General features: G+C 36.2%; 1 protein-coding gene across 6 annotated transcripts in view; it reads left to right on the top strand.

Annotated features, from left to right (window-relative positions):
• The window catches only part of ptprz1a (protein tyrosine phosphatase receptor type Z1a), an 84,624-nt gene that overhangs the window by 57,473 nt on the left and 9,558 nt on the right, over positions 1 to 17,593 (top strand). For 4 of the 6 annotated variants that reach the window (XR_008640342.2, XM_055191654.2, XM_055191656.2 and 1 more), the window contains exons 9-18: positions 865 to 1,049; positions 1,157 to 1,283; positions 3,771 to 3,808; positions 3,900 to 5,919; positions 8,483 to 8,627; positions 10,246 to 10,331; positions 13,027 to 13,112; positions 16,502 to 16,522; positions 16,688 to 16,784; positions 17,359 to 17,444. Coding sequence is in view for 5 of the 6 variants with exons in the window: in XM_055191654.2 (XP_055047629.2) it covers positions 865 to 1,049; positions 1,157 to 1,283; positions 3,771 to 3,808; positions 3,900 to 5,919; positions 8,483 to 8,627; positions 10,246 to 10,331; positions 13,027 to 13,112; positions 16,502 to 16,522; positions 16,688 to 16,784; positions 17,359 to 17,444 (2,891 nt within the window). In the remaining variant the exon portion in view is untranslated. The remainder of the gene's footprint in view (positions 1 to 864; positions 1,050 to 1,156; positions 1,284 to 3,770; positions 3,809 to 3,899; positions 5,920 to 8,482; positions 8,628 to 10,245; positions 10,332 to 13,026; positions 13,113 to 16,501; positions 16,523 to 16,687; positions 16,785 to 17,358; positions 17,445 to 17,593) is intronic. The other 2 variants (XM_055191658.2, XM_055191655.2) reach the window with 2 other exon arrangements.

A 17,593-nucleotide genomic window follows, 5' to 3' on the forward strand; every position in this document is an offset into this window, starting at 1 on the left:
ATTGGCCCCAAGGGACTTATTAGGGTTAAGGACCCATTGTTAACCTTTAAAGGTACAATTAAATGTTTTGTACCCCTAATGTTTGTATACCCATAAAGGCACAAAAATGAACCTTTGAGAGTACCTCCCACATGAAAGAAAATGTACAGTTTTTAACCTTTTTAGTAAGGAATGATGGCCACACCAGTTTTTTTATTTTATTTTTTATAAAGAATGTGTATTTTTTAATTGAAATTTACATTTCTGAATTGAAACCAGTGTTTAAACCCACAACTAGATGGACCTGAAAACAATTATTATTAAACAAATCTTATATTACATAGCAGATAAAATAAATTTGAATGTAAAGATTTGTTGCACTTCCATTTTTAAAGTTAATCAATTTGTAATTACAATTAATTTAAACTAGTGAGGAATGTAAAAAATTATATCATGTATTACTATATAATTTAATATTACTTTTACTTAACAAGTTAAGTTAAACATTTTAAATATGTTTTTATAAGTTATGTCAACTTATCGCAAGTCAAAATTTAAAATAGTAGGTAGAATTGACTTGAAATTAACCAAGTTGCTTAAACTTCAGGCTGCATATCATAGTGTAAAATTTATAGCAACTCCTTATTAGTAAAGAAAGTTGAAATTAATTGTAAGTTCAAGTTGATTAAATGAAAAAAATTAAGTGCAACAAGGAATTTTTACAGTGCATTCTTTGCTCCTGTAAATTTGGGGCATGTCTTAAGCATTTTTCCTTCATTTCTGTATCTGCTCTGGATATCAAATCAGAGAAATAGCCTATAGTGGCAAATAGTTTTGTTTGAATTTGTAGTTTTTTTAAAGTATAGTAATATAATGTTTTTGTAGTTTGCAGTTCTGAGCCGGAGAATATTCACGTCGACCCTCAGAATAACACCAGTATGCTTGTGATCTGGGAAAGGCCGCGGGCCGTTTATGACTCGAGTATAGAAAGATACTCCGTCACCTACCGGCCAGCCCAAGGGGATGACGAATCTGCCCGAGAGTATCTGACTGATGGAGACCAGGATGTGGTAATTAATCATGAGTGATTTTCATTGTCATGCAAAAGATTCAAACGACCATTTCCATGTTTAACATGTATTGCCATCAATGCAGTGTTGTTTGTTTTTACCAACAGGGGGCGATCATTCAGGACCTGCTGGCTAACACAAGTTACATGGTGCAGGTGGTTGCTGTGTGCACCAACGGTCTGTATGGCCGTGTGAGCGATCAGATGACGGTTGACATGCCCCTGGATGATCCTGGTAAGAATGATCGCACCCGCCACCTTCGCATCCATGGGGAATGAGTCACAAAAGCTTATTTATTTGGTGCAAATGTAAGACAAACGCCAAGTGATTTTGACTGTAGGGAGTTGCTTTGCAAACCAACTGACTAAAATAAAACGATTTTAGCTACAACGTAAACAAACGGCTTTCTTCTGCAAAGAATTAATTTATTTTGTTTTAATTGAAAACTTAAAGGGACACTCCATTTTTTTTGAAAATAGGTTAATTTTCCAGCTTCCCTAGAATTAAACACCCGATCCCCACCGTTTTGGAATCCATTCAGCCGATCTCCGGGTCCGGCGGTACCACTCCCAGCACAGCCTAGCAAAATCCACTGAATCTGACTAGACCACCAGCACCGCGCAAAAAAATAACCAAAGAGTTTTGCTATAATTGCTATTTAAAACTTGACTCTTCTGTAGTTTCATCGTGTACTAAGACCGACGTTATTAAGACCGATGACATTACGCGCTGCCCGAAAATAGTCACTTTGGCAACTTTCAATAGCAGGGGACTATTTTCAGGCACTGCGTAATATCATTGCGCCTGCTGCAGCCATGTTACGGCAGCAAAGTCCTTGATTATTACGCCAGAATGAGAGTATAGTTTTATAGCCATATTGGCCTAGAAAATCACAACTTTTAATTTTCTGTCGGTCTTGGTACACGATGTAGCTACAGAAGAGTCAAGTTTGAAATCCGAAAAATATCCAAACGCTTTGGTTATTTTTTGGCGCGGTGCTAGTGGTCTAGTCACATTCAATGGATTGTGCTGAGCTATGCTAGGGGTGGTGCCGCCAGACCCGGAGATCGGCTGAATGGATTTCAAAGCGGTAAAAATCTAATGTTTAACTCTAAGGGAGCTTGAAAATGAGCATATATATTTTTTGAAAAGTGGAGTGTCCCTTTTAATACTTATAACACACTTAAAAATACATCTGTTCCAACACTCCTGCATTGTTTCAGTCTTTAGTTTATTTTGATTCTCAAGTGAACTGACTTTCGTTTAACATTTCCAGCTTTTAGTGTTTTTCATGCTTGTCTTCTTGTTGAAAGATGTCATGTACCTATTTTTCTTTATCTCTATGTCTTTACTCTTTGTATTTGAAATTTAAAATGTTTTTTTATTTGCACATGTATACCAAACATATGCTCTGAGTTGTCTTTTTCGAAGAAGTGCATGTTTTTGTGTGTTCTTGCGATTTCCAGCTCGCAGCAGATTTCTTGGCTTGTTAATTCACATTTTAATGTTGGGACATCTGTATTTTGCTTACTGATTTACTGTATAATAAACTAATATGTCTCGCTGAAAACCCCTGGAATCATATTTCAATTTCAATGGATATATTGTGTAGTCATGTTACAGTCACACATTGCCACAACACATTTCTGTCTTTAAAGTATATGAACATAAGTGGGTTAGGTTTATATCTGTTGAATGATCATAAAGTTCATTTTGTTCAATAACAACCTTGACAAGCAATTTGCAACTTCTGACCCATATTATACTGTAGAATCATACATTTCTACCTTTACTTTTAATATTTTCATGCTTCACAAACCGATCTGTTCATATTACTAAATCTTGGGGGGTTTCAACATTTGGTGTCACTGAGTTTGACCCATATGACAGGTAAGATACTGCACAAGATTATAAACTCTCTCTATTGTGTGTGCTGGGAGCCAATAGTGCATGAAGGTGATCAAACTCTCCTGGTGTGTATTAAAATGATTTCATTTTGTGTGTACTCAAAAACAACACATAGAGATTGTTTCTAGAGTATATGCATGACCTGATGTAAGGTCCTATTTGGTGGCGTGGTTGAGTTCTCCTTCCTTCTCAATTCCCAATGGCAACATTTTGACAAAGAATCCCAGCCCAGTTTCCATCAAGCCATGTGCTCGTGATAGTACACATTGAAAACACTCAAACAAATTTCTCTAGTCAGTAGGAATCAAGTAATATACAAGGATTGGTTTTCAAGTGTACATTGGATGTGTGTTTTTGTGTGTTTTACTGTATGTAATGTATGTATTTGAAATTTTATAAATGACAATTTTAACCAAATATTGCCACTACACCAGCTGTTTGTTCATCACATAATAACTGAACATAATATTACCAGGTTTAGTGTTACATAATATGTTAAAACGTACTTTCCCACAGCTCAAGCACGGAGTATAGTCTGTTTTTTATGTGTAAGCGAACACACAGCATTGCCAAGCATAGTTTAGTTTAATCGTACGTATACGCAGATGTTCGACGCATGCGCATTGCGACAAAATGCAATGGATCTCCTATTCTACTGTAGGCGCATACGCGACCTACGAGTACAATGTAGGCAGGGTTTCCAAAATACAGTCCCTCGCTTACGCTTAAAAAATGGATCATACTTCAGCCTTCAGATGTGAGAATTTTTGGTCATCCGGTGTTTTAACTCATTTATGTTTGGCTTATTTTCAGAAGCAGACTACGACCCTGAATCATATAACTACGATGAGGTAAATAAAGCAGTGCTTCTTTCGTGTACAGTTAAATGCATTTTGTCTACATCCAAAGTATTTACAAAATAATTCCTCTCTGCTTTTTTAGGAAAACTATCGCACCAATTCATTTTTGGTCAGACCTGACTCAAATCAGCATCTATATCCTGTCCAAACCACCACAGTCCATTCAACAGTTACTACAACAGAGAGACCCACCCATCCAGTCTTTGATGTTAAAACAACACCAACATCGTATGAAAGACAAATCCCAGATGACTCCCAAATGAATCACCATGCTCCAGTGGCATATACAGAGGAACCTACTGCCATATATACAGACCAACTTACCCCTACCCCAACCATAACCACCACAGATGTACACATCAATGTTTCAGACGTGTCCGATGATAGAAGCAGCACATTTACAGAGTCCACCATAACAAATCATACATCTGAAATAAATATAACATCAGCTTTAGTAAACATTACTGAGGTTGAGTTAGTGTCTCCACCTGTAATCGATTCGGACAGCTATGGAGAGAGTTCGGTGACTGTAGCCCCAAAGGAAAATGTCAATGAAATCCCAATCGATTCGGCGTCCTCGTCCTCCATACCTTTGGAGGTCACTCTACAGCCTTCATCTCCTAGCTTGCTTTTTCCAACTTCTGCTTTCAGCACTGTTCTGTCGCAGACAACCTCGCTGGTGTATAATGGTGAGAGCACCTCCTACGCCCCCTCTGTACCCCTGTCCAATGTGCATGCTAGTCCCATCTCCCCCCATTCCCCAAGCAGTGTGTTGTCTGAGTCCAAACCCATCCCTGAACTGGTCGTCACGTACACTGTTTCCCACCCGATGTCTGGTGGTGGCGCACAGTCTGTCACCCCTTCCCCTTCCTACCCAACCCTGTACCCCTTTGGATCCGTGTCTGTTTTGGACATGGAGCCTGTCTTTAGTGGTGGCTGTGATGATGATGGTGGTGATGATGATGTTATTTCTGGGTCTGTCTCAACTGACCCTCAATGTAGCAGAACTGTTCCCCTTCAAATATTACCAGAAGCGACTGGTACTGTGTTCTTGATGCAGCCAAGTTCTGAACATGACCTTCAAAGCTCCCCCGATTCCTCAAGTATGGTCTTCCCACTGAGTGATCCAAAATATATCCAACCTTCAGTACCTGTCTCTGGCGACTACTCTCAGATGGTGATGACCCTTGACTCGACCGTTTCTCTTTTAGGTAGCGATAGGGATTTAGACCCAGATTCCCCTCTGGTAGCTCCTTCTTTAAGCATAGATGATGGTGCGTCACATACCTCGAGTAAAATTTCTCTGCATGCTTCTAACTTCTTGCTGCCCTCCTCTACCAGGGTGCTGCCCCCTTGTGGTGGTCTCTCAAATGACCTTTCTAGTCTATTACTGTCCAGCACCGGCACTCCTCTGTGCAGTGACACATACATGGATACTATGTTGTCTTCTTCTCTTTCTCCCACCAAGCCCTTTAGTGACCACAGTGCAACCACAGTTGGACAGTTTCAAGGCGCACCTGAGCCTCAAACCATTGCTCCCACATTTACCTCGCAATCCAGCATCATGCCTACTCCTCCAATGCCGCCAACTATCGCACCCACCTCTATTCCTGAATCCAAGATTTTGTTTGCTCCTCCAGTGCCGCCAACTATTGCATCCGCCTCTACTCCTGAATACAAGATTTTGTTTGCTCCTCCCGTGCCACCAACTATTGCACCCGCCTCTAAGAATCTAGAATCCAGCACCATGCCGACACAATCAGCAGATGGGCAATTGGATAGCAGTGCCTCTGGTTGGCCTTTGGATTTAGATTCGGGTCAGAACTCAGCTTCAGGAGATGAGATTATCGCTCCGTACATCCCCACTGCTTTACCTACAGAGGCACCGAACGATGGGAGCGAGGAGCATTCCTCATCCTTCTACTTTGAGGGTGAGAACGAAGCAACTGAGTTTAGGGTCACCTTGCGCCCATCTTGGACTATACGAGAAGGTGTAGAGGAAGAAAGCGGATCGAGTGATAGCCTTACTGATATCGAGACATCCTCAGACTTCAGTATCCAAGAGCGAACAGGAAGGAACTCAGAGGAGGATACAGTGGAAGGTAAAACTCTTAACTGCTGATTTAGCCGTGCATAGTGACGCTCGGTGAAGATTGCTGGAGTGTCTCAAATCTGAATGTCAACTAAAAGCTCATATAGTGTCCTTTAGTCGTTAGTAAAATGGAAAAGGTAAGGTTTGAAAAGCTACCTTAACACACATCAAAGCTTTTGACTTAAGGCTAACTTTTACTGCTATGCCTTAAAAATGTGCCAATAAAGTACCATCATCATAAACAGAAATCTACCATCATCATGATACTTGTGTAATCCCTAGTCCTTTGTGTTCAATGTTGCATGTTGTATTTGTGATTTATTACAAACACTTGCACAAGCACATTCACATCACATAGTTTACCCAAATATAAAAATGTATTTCATAATTTACTCACAATCAAGCCATCCTAGATGTATATGTTACGTTGTTTCTTCAGTTGAACACAAACAATGAACTTTATGTAAGAGATAATGTATTGGCAGCCACAGAAATAAGCGCAGACAGTGTGATCAGGACGCGACACAAAGCGGGTCTTGTATCACACTGAAGGGGCTTACTTCGCGATAGCATCCAGCTGCCTGTACATTATCCCACTTATTACATGGCTGTTTACCTCATAAGTAAGGTAAGGAACATTAAATATTGATTTGAAATATTTTATTAGCTAATTTTTAATGAATGCAGACCTTCCGCGAAGAAAACACGTTTACTTCCAGTTCAAATGTCACAAACACGCTCTTTGGTTTAATAATTTGTAAATATAATGTCATTTGTATAGAAATATTTATATTATATTTTTGTGTAATATTAAACTTACCTGTCAAAATTATTTGAAGCATCTGGGTAACCGTGTGCTATTAGTTTTTAGCGGTTATTATCTGGGAATAACAAACCTGCAAATGTCGCGACTGGCCAATCAGAATCAAGCATTCCAACGAGACGTATGTCGTCATGTTATAGTAGGAGCCAACATGCCAAAGCATCAATCATTAAAGTAATCCAAAAAAGACTTATCTGACAGTTATCATAGATAATCATAAGATGATACCATAACAGCATTTTTATATAAAATTAGTTTCAACTGAAGAAAAGAAAGTCACATCTGGGATTGCAAGTGAATAAACGTTTCCGTCAATTTATTCAGTGTTACATTATCAAAAATATTTACATAGCATATTTAGCTACAGTAGTCCTGATTTATCAGTTAGTAGGTTTCCCAAACTGGGGGTCGTGAACGCCTGGTGGTGCGCGAGGGAATTGCAGGGGGCTCGTAGGTTGATGAAAAGCAATTTATTAGCCTACTTAAAAAACAATAAATTACACGATTACTTTAAATCATAAAATGTAAATAAATATTTTTAAAAATCTAAGTTAAACACCTACAATAAGTATAAAGATATATTTTATTTGCGTTATCCGCATGTCACGTGACGATTACAGAACACTAAATAGCCGATATCATAAACAAAACTCATGCAAAATAGACAGATTTTGTATGTACCAGTAAAAGAAAATTACCAAATGAAGGTCCAATAACAGGTAATAATAACCATAATTATGTAAAAATACTACTGATAAAAACTTTAAAAAGGATGAAATGTTTTTAAAGTTAAACACGCAGATATGCTATTAAATTATCGAAATGTTAACTTAAAATCTCAGGGGGTACTTCAATTAACTTATGTCAAGGCTGTTATGCTGACAAAAAAAGTTTTGGATAACTCCTCATAAAGTCCAGGTCATGTCAATGTCTGTTCAGCAGAGGGCAGCAAAGCTCTTATATTTCATGTCAGTTAGTGACAGCTGGCAGTATCAGAATTATGTTTTGACTGGGATTGCGAGGTCAATTTAGACAGTCCTAGGCCAGATCTTAATCTCTCAAAGTGTCTGTCTGCAATGAATCGTGACCCGTGACCTCTTTAGCCTCTTCAGACCAGTTCAAAACATATTTCTGGTAAAAAAGATTATGTATAATGCTATAAAACAATGCCAATATGTATATGAATGACATACTGATAATAGACACCATTAGTACTCTGTTCTAGAGTCAAACTGAGTTGATATCCTTTAATATCTATATGTTGGTTTATATACCTTTAGTAGACTTTAAATTGATTTTAAGATTTCAATAGCATCTATTTTAATTATTCTTAAATACATTGTTTGCACATTCATCATCTATCATTTATTGTTTTCAGTAGATAAAATAATATTTGTTTTTGTATTCATATTCATGTTAGTCTATTTGTTACTTTATGTGTTTTTCTTACTGGTTTGCAATGATATTGATGATACTACAGTAGGCCTACTACTGTTATTTGACTTTGTGTCAGCTTCGATTGAATTTGTTTGTTTTACGAATCAAGTGTGATAGCTCCATATGTAATTATGATGATATATGTACTAAAATCATTTATAAGGTGAGTATTGCAATTTGCACTGCCATGTATACATATTGCTTTTTTACTGTAGCTCGGGTAAATGAGTTTGGGACTGCACATACTAAAAAAAGCATAGGATGAACATCGATGATTATGTTTGGATTTTAAAAGCATTTTTTTAACCCATAGATGCCAGTAATAGCAGTCACGAGTCGCGAGTGGGTCTGGTGAACAGTGTTGAGAGACGGAAGAAGGCTGTGGTTCCTCTGGCTGTGGTCTCCACATTAACCTTCCTATTTCTTATTATTCTGATAGGCATTTTCATCTACTGGAGGTAAGTCTAGTGTTCATATTACACATGCTAGTGTCATTTATTATTATCAGTACCAACAAGTGTATCTACTCCATAAAAATTACTTGTAAATTTAAACAGATATTAGTTGAATCTAATTTATAAGTATGATTACGTGTATGTTAGTTTACGTATAATAATAACAACATATTGAACAATAATAATAAAATATGTTACAAATAACTAATAATGCAGTAAACATGTAGTGCCCTAATATAAATATACATATAAATATATTTTAATTTAAAATAATATATTATATTATTGCATCACTAAATGCAGTCACATTTATGCAGTCATTATAAATACAACCAGGTAATTTAGATGTTAATGAAGCACATATTTGGTAGCATTATAAAACATTTGGTACAGTGTACAAAGTGTTTGATGTCTATGTTGGCAGTGCTTATAGTTGCCAAGGCAAAACAAAAATACATTTCCCTTGAGACAGCTGCTCCTGATGTCCATCATATTGTTACTAATCCATAATCATAACAATCGTCGATAAAAGAGGGAAAGGGGGGGGTGGTGTGCTGTGGCCCCATGAGGAGCGTGTTGTCTGTCTGTCTAATCTTGGGCACAGACCCAATCTCACACCCACCGGGCGAGAGGCCACCTCAAAGGGAAAAACATAAACATGTCATAATGTGAAAGCTTGTGATGTGCGCTAATGTGTGTGTGTGTGAGAGAGAAAGACTGCATAGTATTTACTCCAAATTGGTAAAAATTATCAATTTAATAGCAATTGCTTCTCAACTGTAATGAGATGAAATAGACAAGTTTCCCAAATAAGGGCCCTCATGAAAAGTGTCTCATTTAGAGTTTCAAAGAGATCTCCATTCATTTTCCTGGTATTATTTTGGTAAATTTAGAGAGAGATATTCTCAAGGATCTTTGGCAATCTTATCAAGAAGATGTTTCCCACATGTAAACAGTTTAGTAGCATAAGATTGTACATTTCTTACTCTGGCCCCTTTAGCATATTGCTCACGCTTGACTTTATGTTGTTACATCTCGAAGATTGCGGCGAGATTAAATCTGTAATCTTGAAGCCGGTGATTAAATCTCTGATATGTTGATCTGTTGTTTGTGGGCCTGCAGTGAGCACACGCTGTCCGGCTGAAGACAGAACGACGGCGTAATTATGTTCAACACGACAGAGTCATGTTTTGTCCCCGCTAGTGCGGTTCGATCGCAGCCAAACACGGCCACGTACGACTGCTTGTCCATCTGTAACTACACGGTGCTCATTTGAAGAGCAGACAGATGCGCACTTAACGGGACGTCTTGAATGTTAGCGTTTAATCATTGGGGTATGTGTCCCCTGCACTAATCTCTCAGTGGGGTTGCCAGGTTTGGAAAGTCCAGTGGGTGATCCTATTAAAAAACATGTTGTGGATTATATAAAATATCATTTTATTTGTGGGTGCATCCTGTTGAAGATTACAGTCATGAGCATAAACACAGGCAAACAGTCAAAATGCAGATTTGTGAATTTTTATTAACTTGTATGAAAGAGATTTGTGCATTATCCTTACATGCTAAATAATGTGTGTTACATGAAGTCCTGGTGTATAAAAGTGTATTAATGTCTTTACAGGAAATGTTTTCAGACTGCTCACTTTTACATAGAAGACAGCACATCACCAAGAGTGATTTCTTCCTCGCCAAAGACGAGCCGTACAGGTAACACACACACACACACACACACACACACACACACACACACACAAACACACACACACACACACACACTGTACATTTGACAGACGCTTTTATCCAGAGTGACTTCATCGATGTTTGTGTTATATGGGGATTGAACCCATGACCTTTGTGTTGCTAACGCAATGTTGTACTAATTAAACTATATGATGTTAGAAGATGTGCTACTGAGGAGCTCTCATACCTGCAATGGATTTCATACAAAGATAATGATGTTTATTTTACACTACCCATAAAAATGAACCTTAAAACGGTTGACATTATTCATATAAAGTGAAAGCAATTACTTTATTACACTGTAAAAAGTAAAAGTTGGATTAAGTTGAAAAATGGTAACTCCTAAAAAAAAAAAATTTTTCTCACTTTAAGTGTATTACATTTTTTTTAGGTATTACCAATTGATGTCATTTAAAAAAAGTTTTGTCACAATAAATTTTTCATCTAAAGTAAGAACATTTAAGTTGATTTATAATTGATATAGTTGAAATGTATATTTTTAAGTAAATCCAAATGTTACTTTTTACAGTGTAATAAGCCTTTCAAATAGTACAGGATGCTTCAAATGTCCTCAAAATGTGATGTTTTATTATATTTCTGAGGACTATAAAATGGCTCTTACAAAAACAGCCAAACCTAATGCATTTTGCAAATGCTCTTACTTAAAGGTCTCGTACACACTGCAAACTTTCAGGAGTGACAACCGCATTTAACTCTTTCCCCGCCATTGACGATTTATCTCGTCAATTAAGAGAAAACATTTCCCTGCCAACGACGCTTTCCTGTCAAGTTTTTATGTTAATCTGTAATTCTGCTATTTTCCACTAGTTGGTTGTTACCTAATTTATTAAAAACTGAAGCAAAAGCTAATTTAACAACATTTTAAACTCCATGTATGTTTTGATCATCGTTCTGAATCTGATCTCTAACAAAATTCCTTTACAAAAAATGCAATAATTTCAGCTTTTTGCACAAATTTTTTTATTTTTGAAGAAACCTACCCATATTTAAGAGGTTATAAAAAGGGAACAAATGAAGATAGGATGAAACGTTTTTTTCCCGCTTTGTTTGTGTGAAAGCAGAGGGTCTGTTCTTTCATTTCATTTGATACACTGCAAAAAATGACTTTCTAACTTAGTATTTTTGTCTTGTTTTCAGTAGAAATATCTAAAAATTCTTAAATCAAGATGAATTTTCTTGATGAGCATAATGACCGGAAAAAAGTCTAGTTTTTAGACAAATAATATACAATTTAAATGGGGTGAGAAAATTTTGCCTAAATGAAGTGTTTAAGCAAAACAAAATCTTATTTCACGATTTTTTTTCTCACCCTATTGGCAGATTTTTTGTTGTTGTTTTAAGCACAAATTCACTTAAATTGTATAGTTTTGGCCTAAAAACTAGACTTATTTTCTTATTTATGCTCATCAAGAAAAAGCATCTTAAATTAAGAATTTTTAGATATTTATAATAAAAACAAGACAAAAATACTAAGTAAGAAAGTCATTTTTTGCAGTGTATATTTGTATGTTTATATACAGTATTTATAGAAGAAAATTTTCCTGGAAGACATTTTGTGAAACTTTTGTGAAAATCAGAACTTTAAAAAAAAAAAGGCTGGTGGGTACACAGCAAAAAATGTATTAGTATTTTTGTCTTGTTTTCAGAAAAAATATCAAAAAATTCTTAAATTAAGATGCTTTTTCTTGATCAGTAAAACGACCCAAGAAAATAAGTCTAGTTTTCAGACCAAAAATATCAAATGTAAGTGATTTTGTGTATAAAACAAGCAAAAAAATCTGCCAATGGGGTAAGCAAATTTTTCTTGAATTTTTCTTGAATTTAGTGTTTAAGCAAAATGTTCAAGATTTTTTTGCTTACCCTATTGGCACAAAATCACTTAAATTTGATAGTTTTGGTCTGAAAACTGGACTTGTTTTCTTGGGCTGTTTTGCTCGTCGGGGGGAAGCATTTTAATTTAGGAGTTTTTGGATATTTTTTCTGAGAGCAGGACAAAAGTACTAAAAAAATGTATCTCGTCAATTAAGAGAAAACATTTCGCTGCCAATGACGCTTTCCTGTCAAGTTTTTATGTTAATCTGTAATTCCGCTATTATCCACTAGTTGGTTGACAAAAATACTAAAAAAAATTTTTCATTAAAATAATTTTTTGCAGTGCATTTATTTTTTCAAAAGAGAGACCTGTCATGTCCATAATGCACGTATAATACTTCATTAACAACTAGTTGTTCAATTTGGTTATGTACACACTATGCAGAGTTTCTGTAAATGCAGTTGACACTACCTGCACTTTGCGGGAGTTAATTCGGTTGTATAATGCGATTGTCAGTCATGTGTACAGAACAGGATTAGGAACTAAAACGTTAAGTGATAATAACCGAATTTAAATGCAGTGTGTACGAGGCCAAAGCGACTTATAGTGCATTCAATCTATAAATTGAATCAGTTTGTGTGTTACCTGAGAATCGAACCCATGACCTTTACATAGCTCTAACAACTGAGCTACATAAACATAATTTCACATTATTTTAACCCAATAATCTCTTTTCAGGTTTTATCTTTTAATTTTGTTAATATGATCATAATAAAACACATCCTTGCTATTTTAGTCATAAGTCAATGATTGCTTTCTGTTCTTCAGGTGAACATGATCCCATGTTGGTTAAACAATTTGTAAAGCACGTGGCAGAACTTCACAACACCAACTCATTTTCGCGAGAGTTTCAGGTGTGTATCCCACCACCCTCCCCCCTTTTGTATCTTTTTAAAAGACAGCTGTCTCGTCCAAGCCTTGATGTTTTAGATCAACATGTCATCAAGAAATCTCCATAAATGAATTGTGTGGTTCAGTCAGGCATGCGTACCGAGTCTTTATCCACTCAGGCATGAACGCAGGTTGTTGATAATGTATTTCAGCTATAATTAGGTCACTAACTTGTGCTCAGCTCTGTGCAATAGCCAATATAGCAGTCAGGTGCAAAAAAAGCAAAAAACACGAAGACCGAATTATAAGTTAATTAATTCACATCAATCAATGTCAGACTGTAACCTTCTCACATAACATTCATTTATTCACACTTGATTAGATGATTAAAAATAAATCAAGTTTGCTTTAATTGGACACAAATGAGATGGGTAAACTTAATGAAGAATTCCTATCGTATAAGAGTCTTCCTAAAAACTGATGTTTTACAAGCTTTTGTCTGTAAACTGAATTTGCATGTTATGTTCTTCAGGTTGAATGGTTTTGTTATTGTATAATTTTTTTTATTAAAAAAATAAAGGTTCCTAAAAGATGTCAGTTCCATAAAGGTGCATTGTGTAACTTTTAGAAGAATCTCTTGACAGAAATGCAATATAATATACATAACTATATTATCAGTGGTGTATAAAGACCTTACATAATGATTTTATCTACATACGCCGCGGATCCCCTTACATTTAAGTCGCCGCCATGTTTCTACAGTAGCCCTAAATGGACAAACTATCCTATAGAGCGCGTTTTGTCACTACGTTGTCTCAGACGATGACATGTTTGTCCTGTGGCGGCTACAGTAGCTTCTCTATACGTTTTGAAAGGGAGGGGTGAGCTGTGGAGTAAGCCATTGGTTGCAATTCACAATCTCTTCGCTAGATGCCCCTAAAAACCATAGATATGTATAATAAAGGCTAGATGTCTTACGACGGAGTCTCTAACGTCATCACCGGCGGCCATCTTGTCTCAGTCAGCTCGCTCACTCGTAGCATTGTGTTTTAATAGTGCGTGTACTTTCAAATACCCATAAAATGCTCAATATTTTACAGATTTTCAAATGGTTTGGTTTCTTACAAACGTTATTAACGTGGCAATAATTCTGGATGCTTGAACATGTATCAGGAACATTATTCATAAGTATGCCGTGACATAGGTACATCTATGACGTTTATAACAAACCAAAAATCTGTAGAAAATTGAGCGAGTTGGTTATTTAAAAGTACATGCATCATTAAAACACAATTCCACGAGTGAGCGAGCTGACTGGGACAAGATGGCCGCCAGTTGCGGATGCCAGCAGTGTGGGCGAGCCATTTAGCCTTTATTATACATATCTATGCTACCTTACCCGCCCGCGTGTACATATGCGACAATCTGAGCCCCCCAACCCTTTTCAGACATCTTTCCTTTTGATTTTGTCATTATGCTGACAAGCACGTTAAGATGGTGCGAGCAAAATTTTTAAAAGTATTTACATAATTCATACAATATTATGAATATTTTAACTAACTTATATTGGCATTGTAAGCATATGTTTTTTTTAATTGCCATAAAACGAATTGCCTTATTTTCCACATGGTGACGTACACTCACCTAAAGGATTATTAGGAACACCATACTAATACTGTGTTTGATCCCCTTTCGCCTTCAGAACTGCCTTGGCATAGATTCAACAAGGCATTGAAAGCATTCTTAAAAAATGCAGTTGATGGAGATTTGTGGGATGCACATCCAGGGCACGAAGCTCCCGTTCCACCAAAAGATGCTCTATTGGGTTGAGATCTGGTGACTGTGGCGGCCAATTTAGTACTGTGAACTCATTGTCATGTTCAAGAAACCAATTTGAAATCATTCGAGCTTTGTGACATGGTGCATAATCCTGCTGGAAGTAGCCATCAGAGGATGGTTACATGGTGGTCATAAAGGGATGGAAATGGTCAGAAACAATGCTCAGGTAGGCTGTGGCATTTAAACAATGCCCAATTGGCACTAAGGGGTCTAAAGTGTGCCAAGAAAACACCCCCACATCATGACACTATTGCATTAATGAGAAATTGAACAGGTGTTCCTAATAATCCTTTAGGTGAGTGTATATCCGAGTGAAACGGCTTCTGAAATGAAATAAGGCAGGGCTGGATTTGAATTTGTCCGCCCACCTGCCATACCATATGAACGGAAGTAAATAGAGATTGTTTTGAGGAGGGGAAGAGATTTGCATTTTTAATAAAAAATGAATAAAAAAATGAATGCTCATGAATAAAAAAAATAATGAAACTCACAGATGAGTCATTTGTAAAAAAAAAAATACCTCAATATTACAAAACAAATTACATGTTTTTCATGTTATTTTCATGGCAACTTTAAAAACTTTTAAACATATCTTTTATATAAATTAAATGGAACTCTGGCGCCCCCTAGTTTTTGAAGCACTGCAACAGACTATAAAAAGTAAGAAAGATATACTTATTTTTAGGAAGTTTTGCCTCATAAGTTTTTAGGAGATCCAAAAAATTATTTTAAAATTCTCCCTTTTAAACCTTAATTTTTAAGAGTGTAGTTTCATTACAACCCATTATTAATATGTGTATTTTTTATCACATGGCATGCGACCTAATTTGTGTATCTAAATGCATGTTATATTCAATTTATAACAGCGTGGCCTTGAATTCTGTCTATTTTGATTATTATTCTGTCCATGATTATTATTGGATGCTTTCGTCCATACAGTGGTATTAAAATGAAATATAGCCGTTGTAGAGTGTAGTTCATTCCTTTATGTTTTAATAGCATTTAAACTACACTGGATCATGACAAACCTGTTCTTCACGTGACCAATTTCATTCAATGTGACTTTAACAATACAAAATACATAATAATAGTACCTAAACACGCCAGGAAAATTTATTCACTATAGTGCTAATACGTAGTGAGTATAAGTTAGCTCTTTTTCGGTGATGTGTATTGATATGATCTTTGTAAACAGGTATATAGAGTATTATATCACTGTATTGACCAATCAGCATTCAGAAACTGTTTATAACTAACAAAACTCTAAATAAACAAAATCCAATTGAACACTCTCAGAATAAAGGTACAAAGCTGTCATTGGGGTGGTACCCTTTCTAAAAGTACACTTTTGTACCTAAAATATTCATATTGGTACCTTAAAGGTACATGGTAGCAAATATATTCATATCATATTTGGACAGTTTTAAGGGTTTTGTCCCTGTGACAGCTTTGGTGCTGTTTTCATTTGTGCAGGCTGTTAGCTTTTTGCTTTGTGCTGTATTGTTAATTTGTTTGTGCACAGTTCTTTATTGTTTTTCATTGCTATGCTTTGTGCATTCTCACCCCACATTAGATATTGAAAGAGTATTTTGAGGTAAGCCACATCACCCTTTTAATGCCTTTAAATTGATATTGCTTTTGAAAGCCTTAGCATGCTCACCGTTTTCACTTGTGAAAGTCTTTAAATGTGTCTTTTTTATGTTGTAACTTTGCTTTATGGTGATTTGTTGGAGTTAAATCTTGTTCATTTATTTTAAAGGAGGTTCAGTCATGCACTGTTGACCTCGCCGCAACAACAGACATTTCTAGCTATCCGGAGAACAAGAGCAAGAACCGATATCTCAACATTTTAGCCTGTAAGAAGAAGCAGCTTTACAGTTCTGTCATTATTTACTCAGTTCTGACTTAAATTCCCCAAAATATCTATAGAAATGTATCCAACATGAGAGTATTTTGTAATTAAACCGATCAGAGGCCCCATTGACTTTCATAATATTATTTTTTACTACTGTGTAGGTCAATGGGGCCTCTGATTAGTTTGGTTACAAACATTCGTCAAAATATTTTCCTTTGTGTTCATCAGAACAATGAACTGTATACATGTTTGTAACAACATGAGAGTGAATAAATGATGACAGAATTTTCATTTTTGGGTGAACTATCCCTTTAAAGCTCTTGAGTATACAAAATAATGGGGGGAAGACCGGGACTAGTTGTCACACAGGGAGGTCATGGCAAAGGTTGTATCTCTGCAAGAATAATGACTCATTTAAAACAATTATCATCCTAAAATAATGTTTATAATAGAATAGTGATTAAATAATAATTTCTTTAAGAGATAAAGATGTGACAAATAGCCCCAGTCTCCAAATATTCATATTACTGATAAATATAATATACAATCGGACTCATATTTGTTACATCCTCTAGATGACCACAGTAGAGTTCGACTCGCGCCCCTGACAGACACAGGCGGAAAGAGCGAAGGGGACTACATAAACGCCAACTACGTTGATGTGAGAATTTTTTTTCATTTTATTTCAGGACTCTTGCGCTAGCTGAAAATTTGTGCTAATTTCCTCATTTATTTAATAAGTGAAACATGACTAGCTCAAAGTACAAACATTTAACTTGCAGGAAGTTTATTTAAACATTAAAATAGGCT

Source organism: Misgurnus anguillicaudatus, chromosome 6, assembly GCF_027580225.2.
Source record: "Misgurnus anguillicaudatus chromosome 6, ASM2758022v2, whole genome shotgun sequence".
Lineage (NCBI taxonomy): Eukaryota > Metazoa > Chordata > Actinopteri > Cypriniformes > Cobitidae > Misgurnus > Misgurnus anguillicaudatus.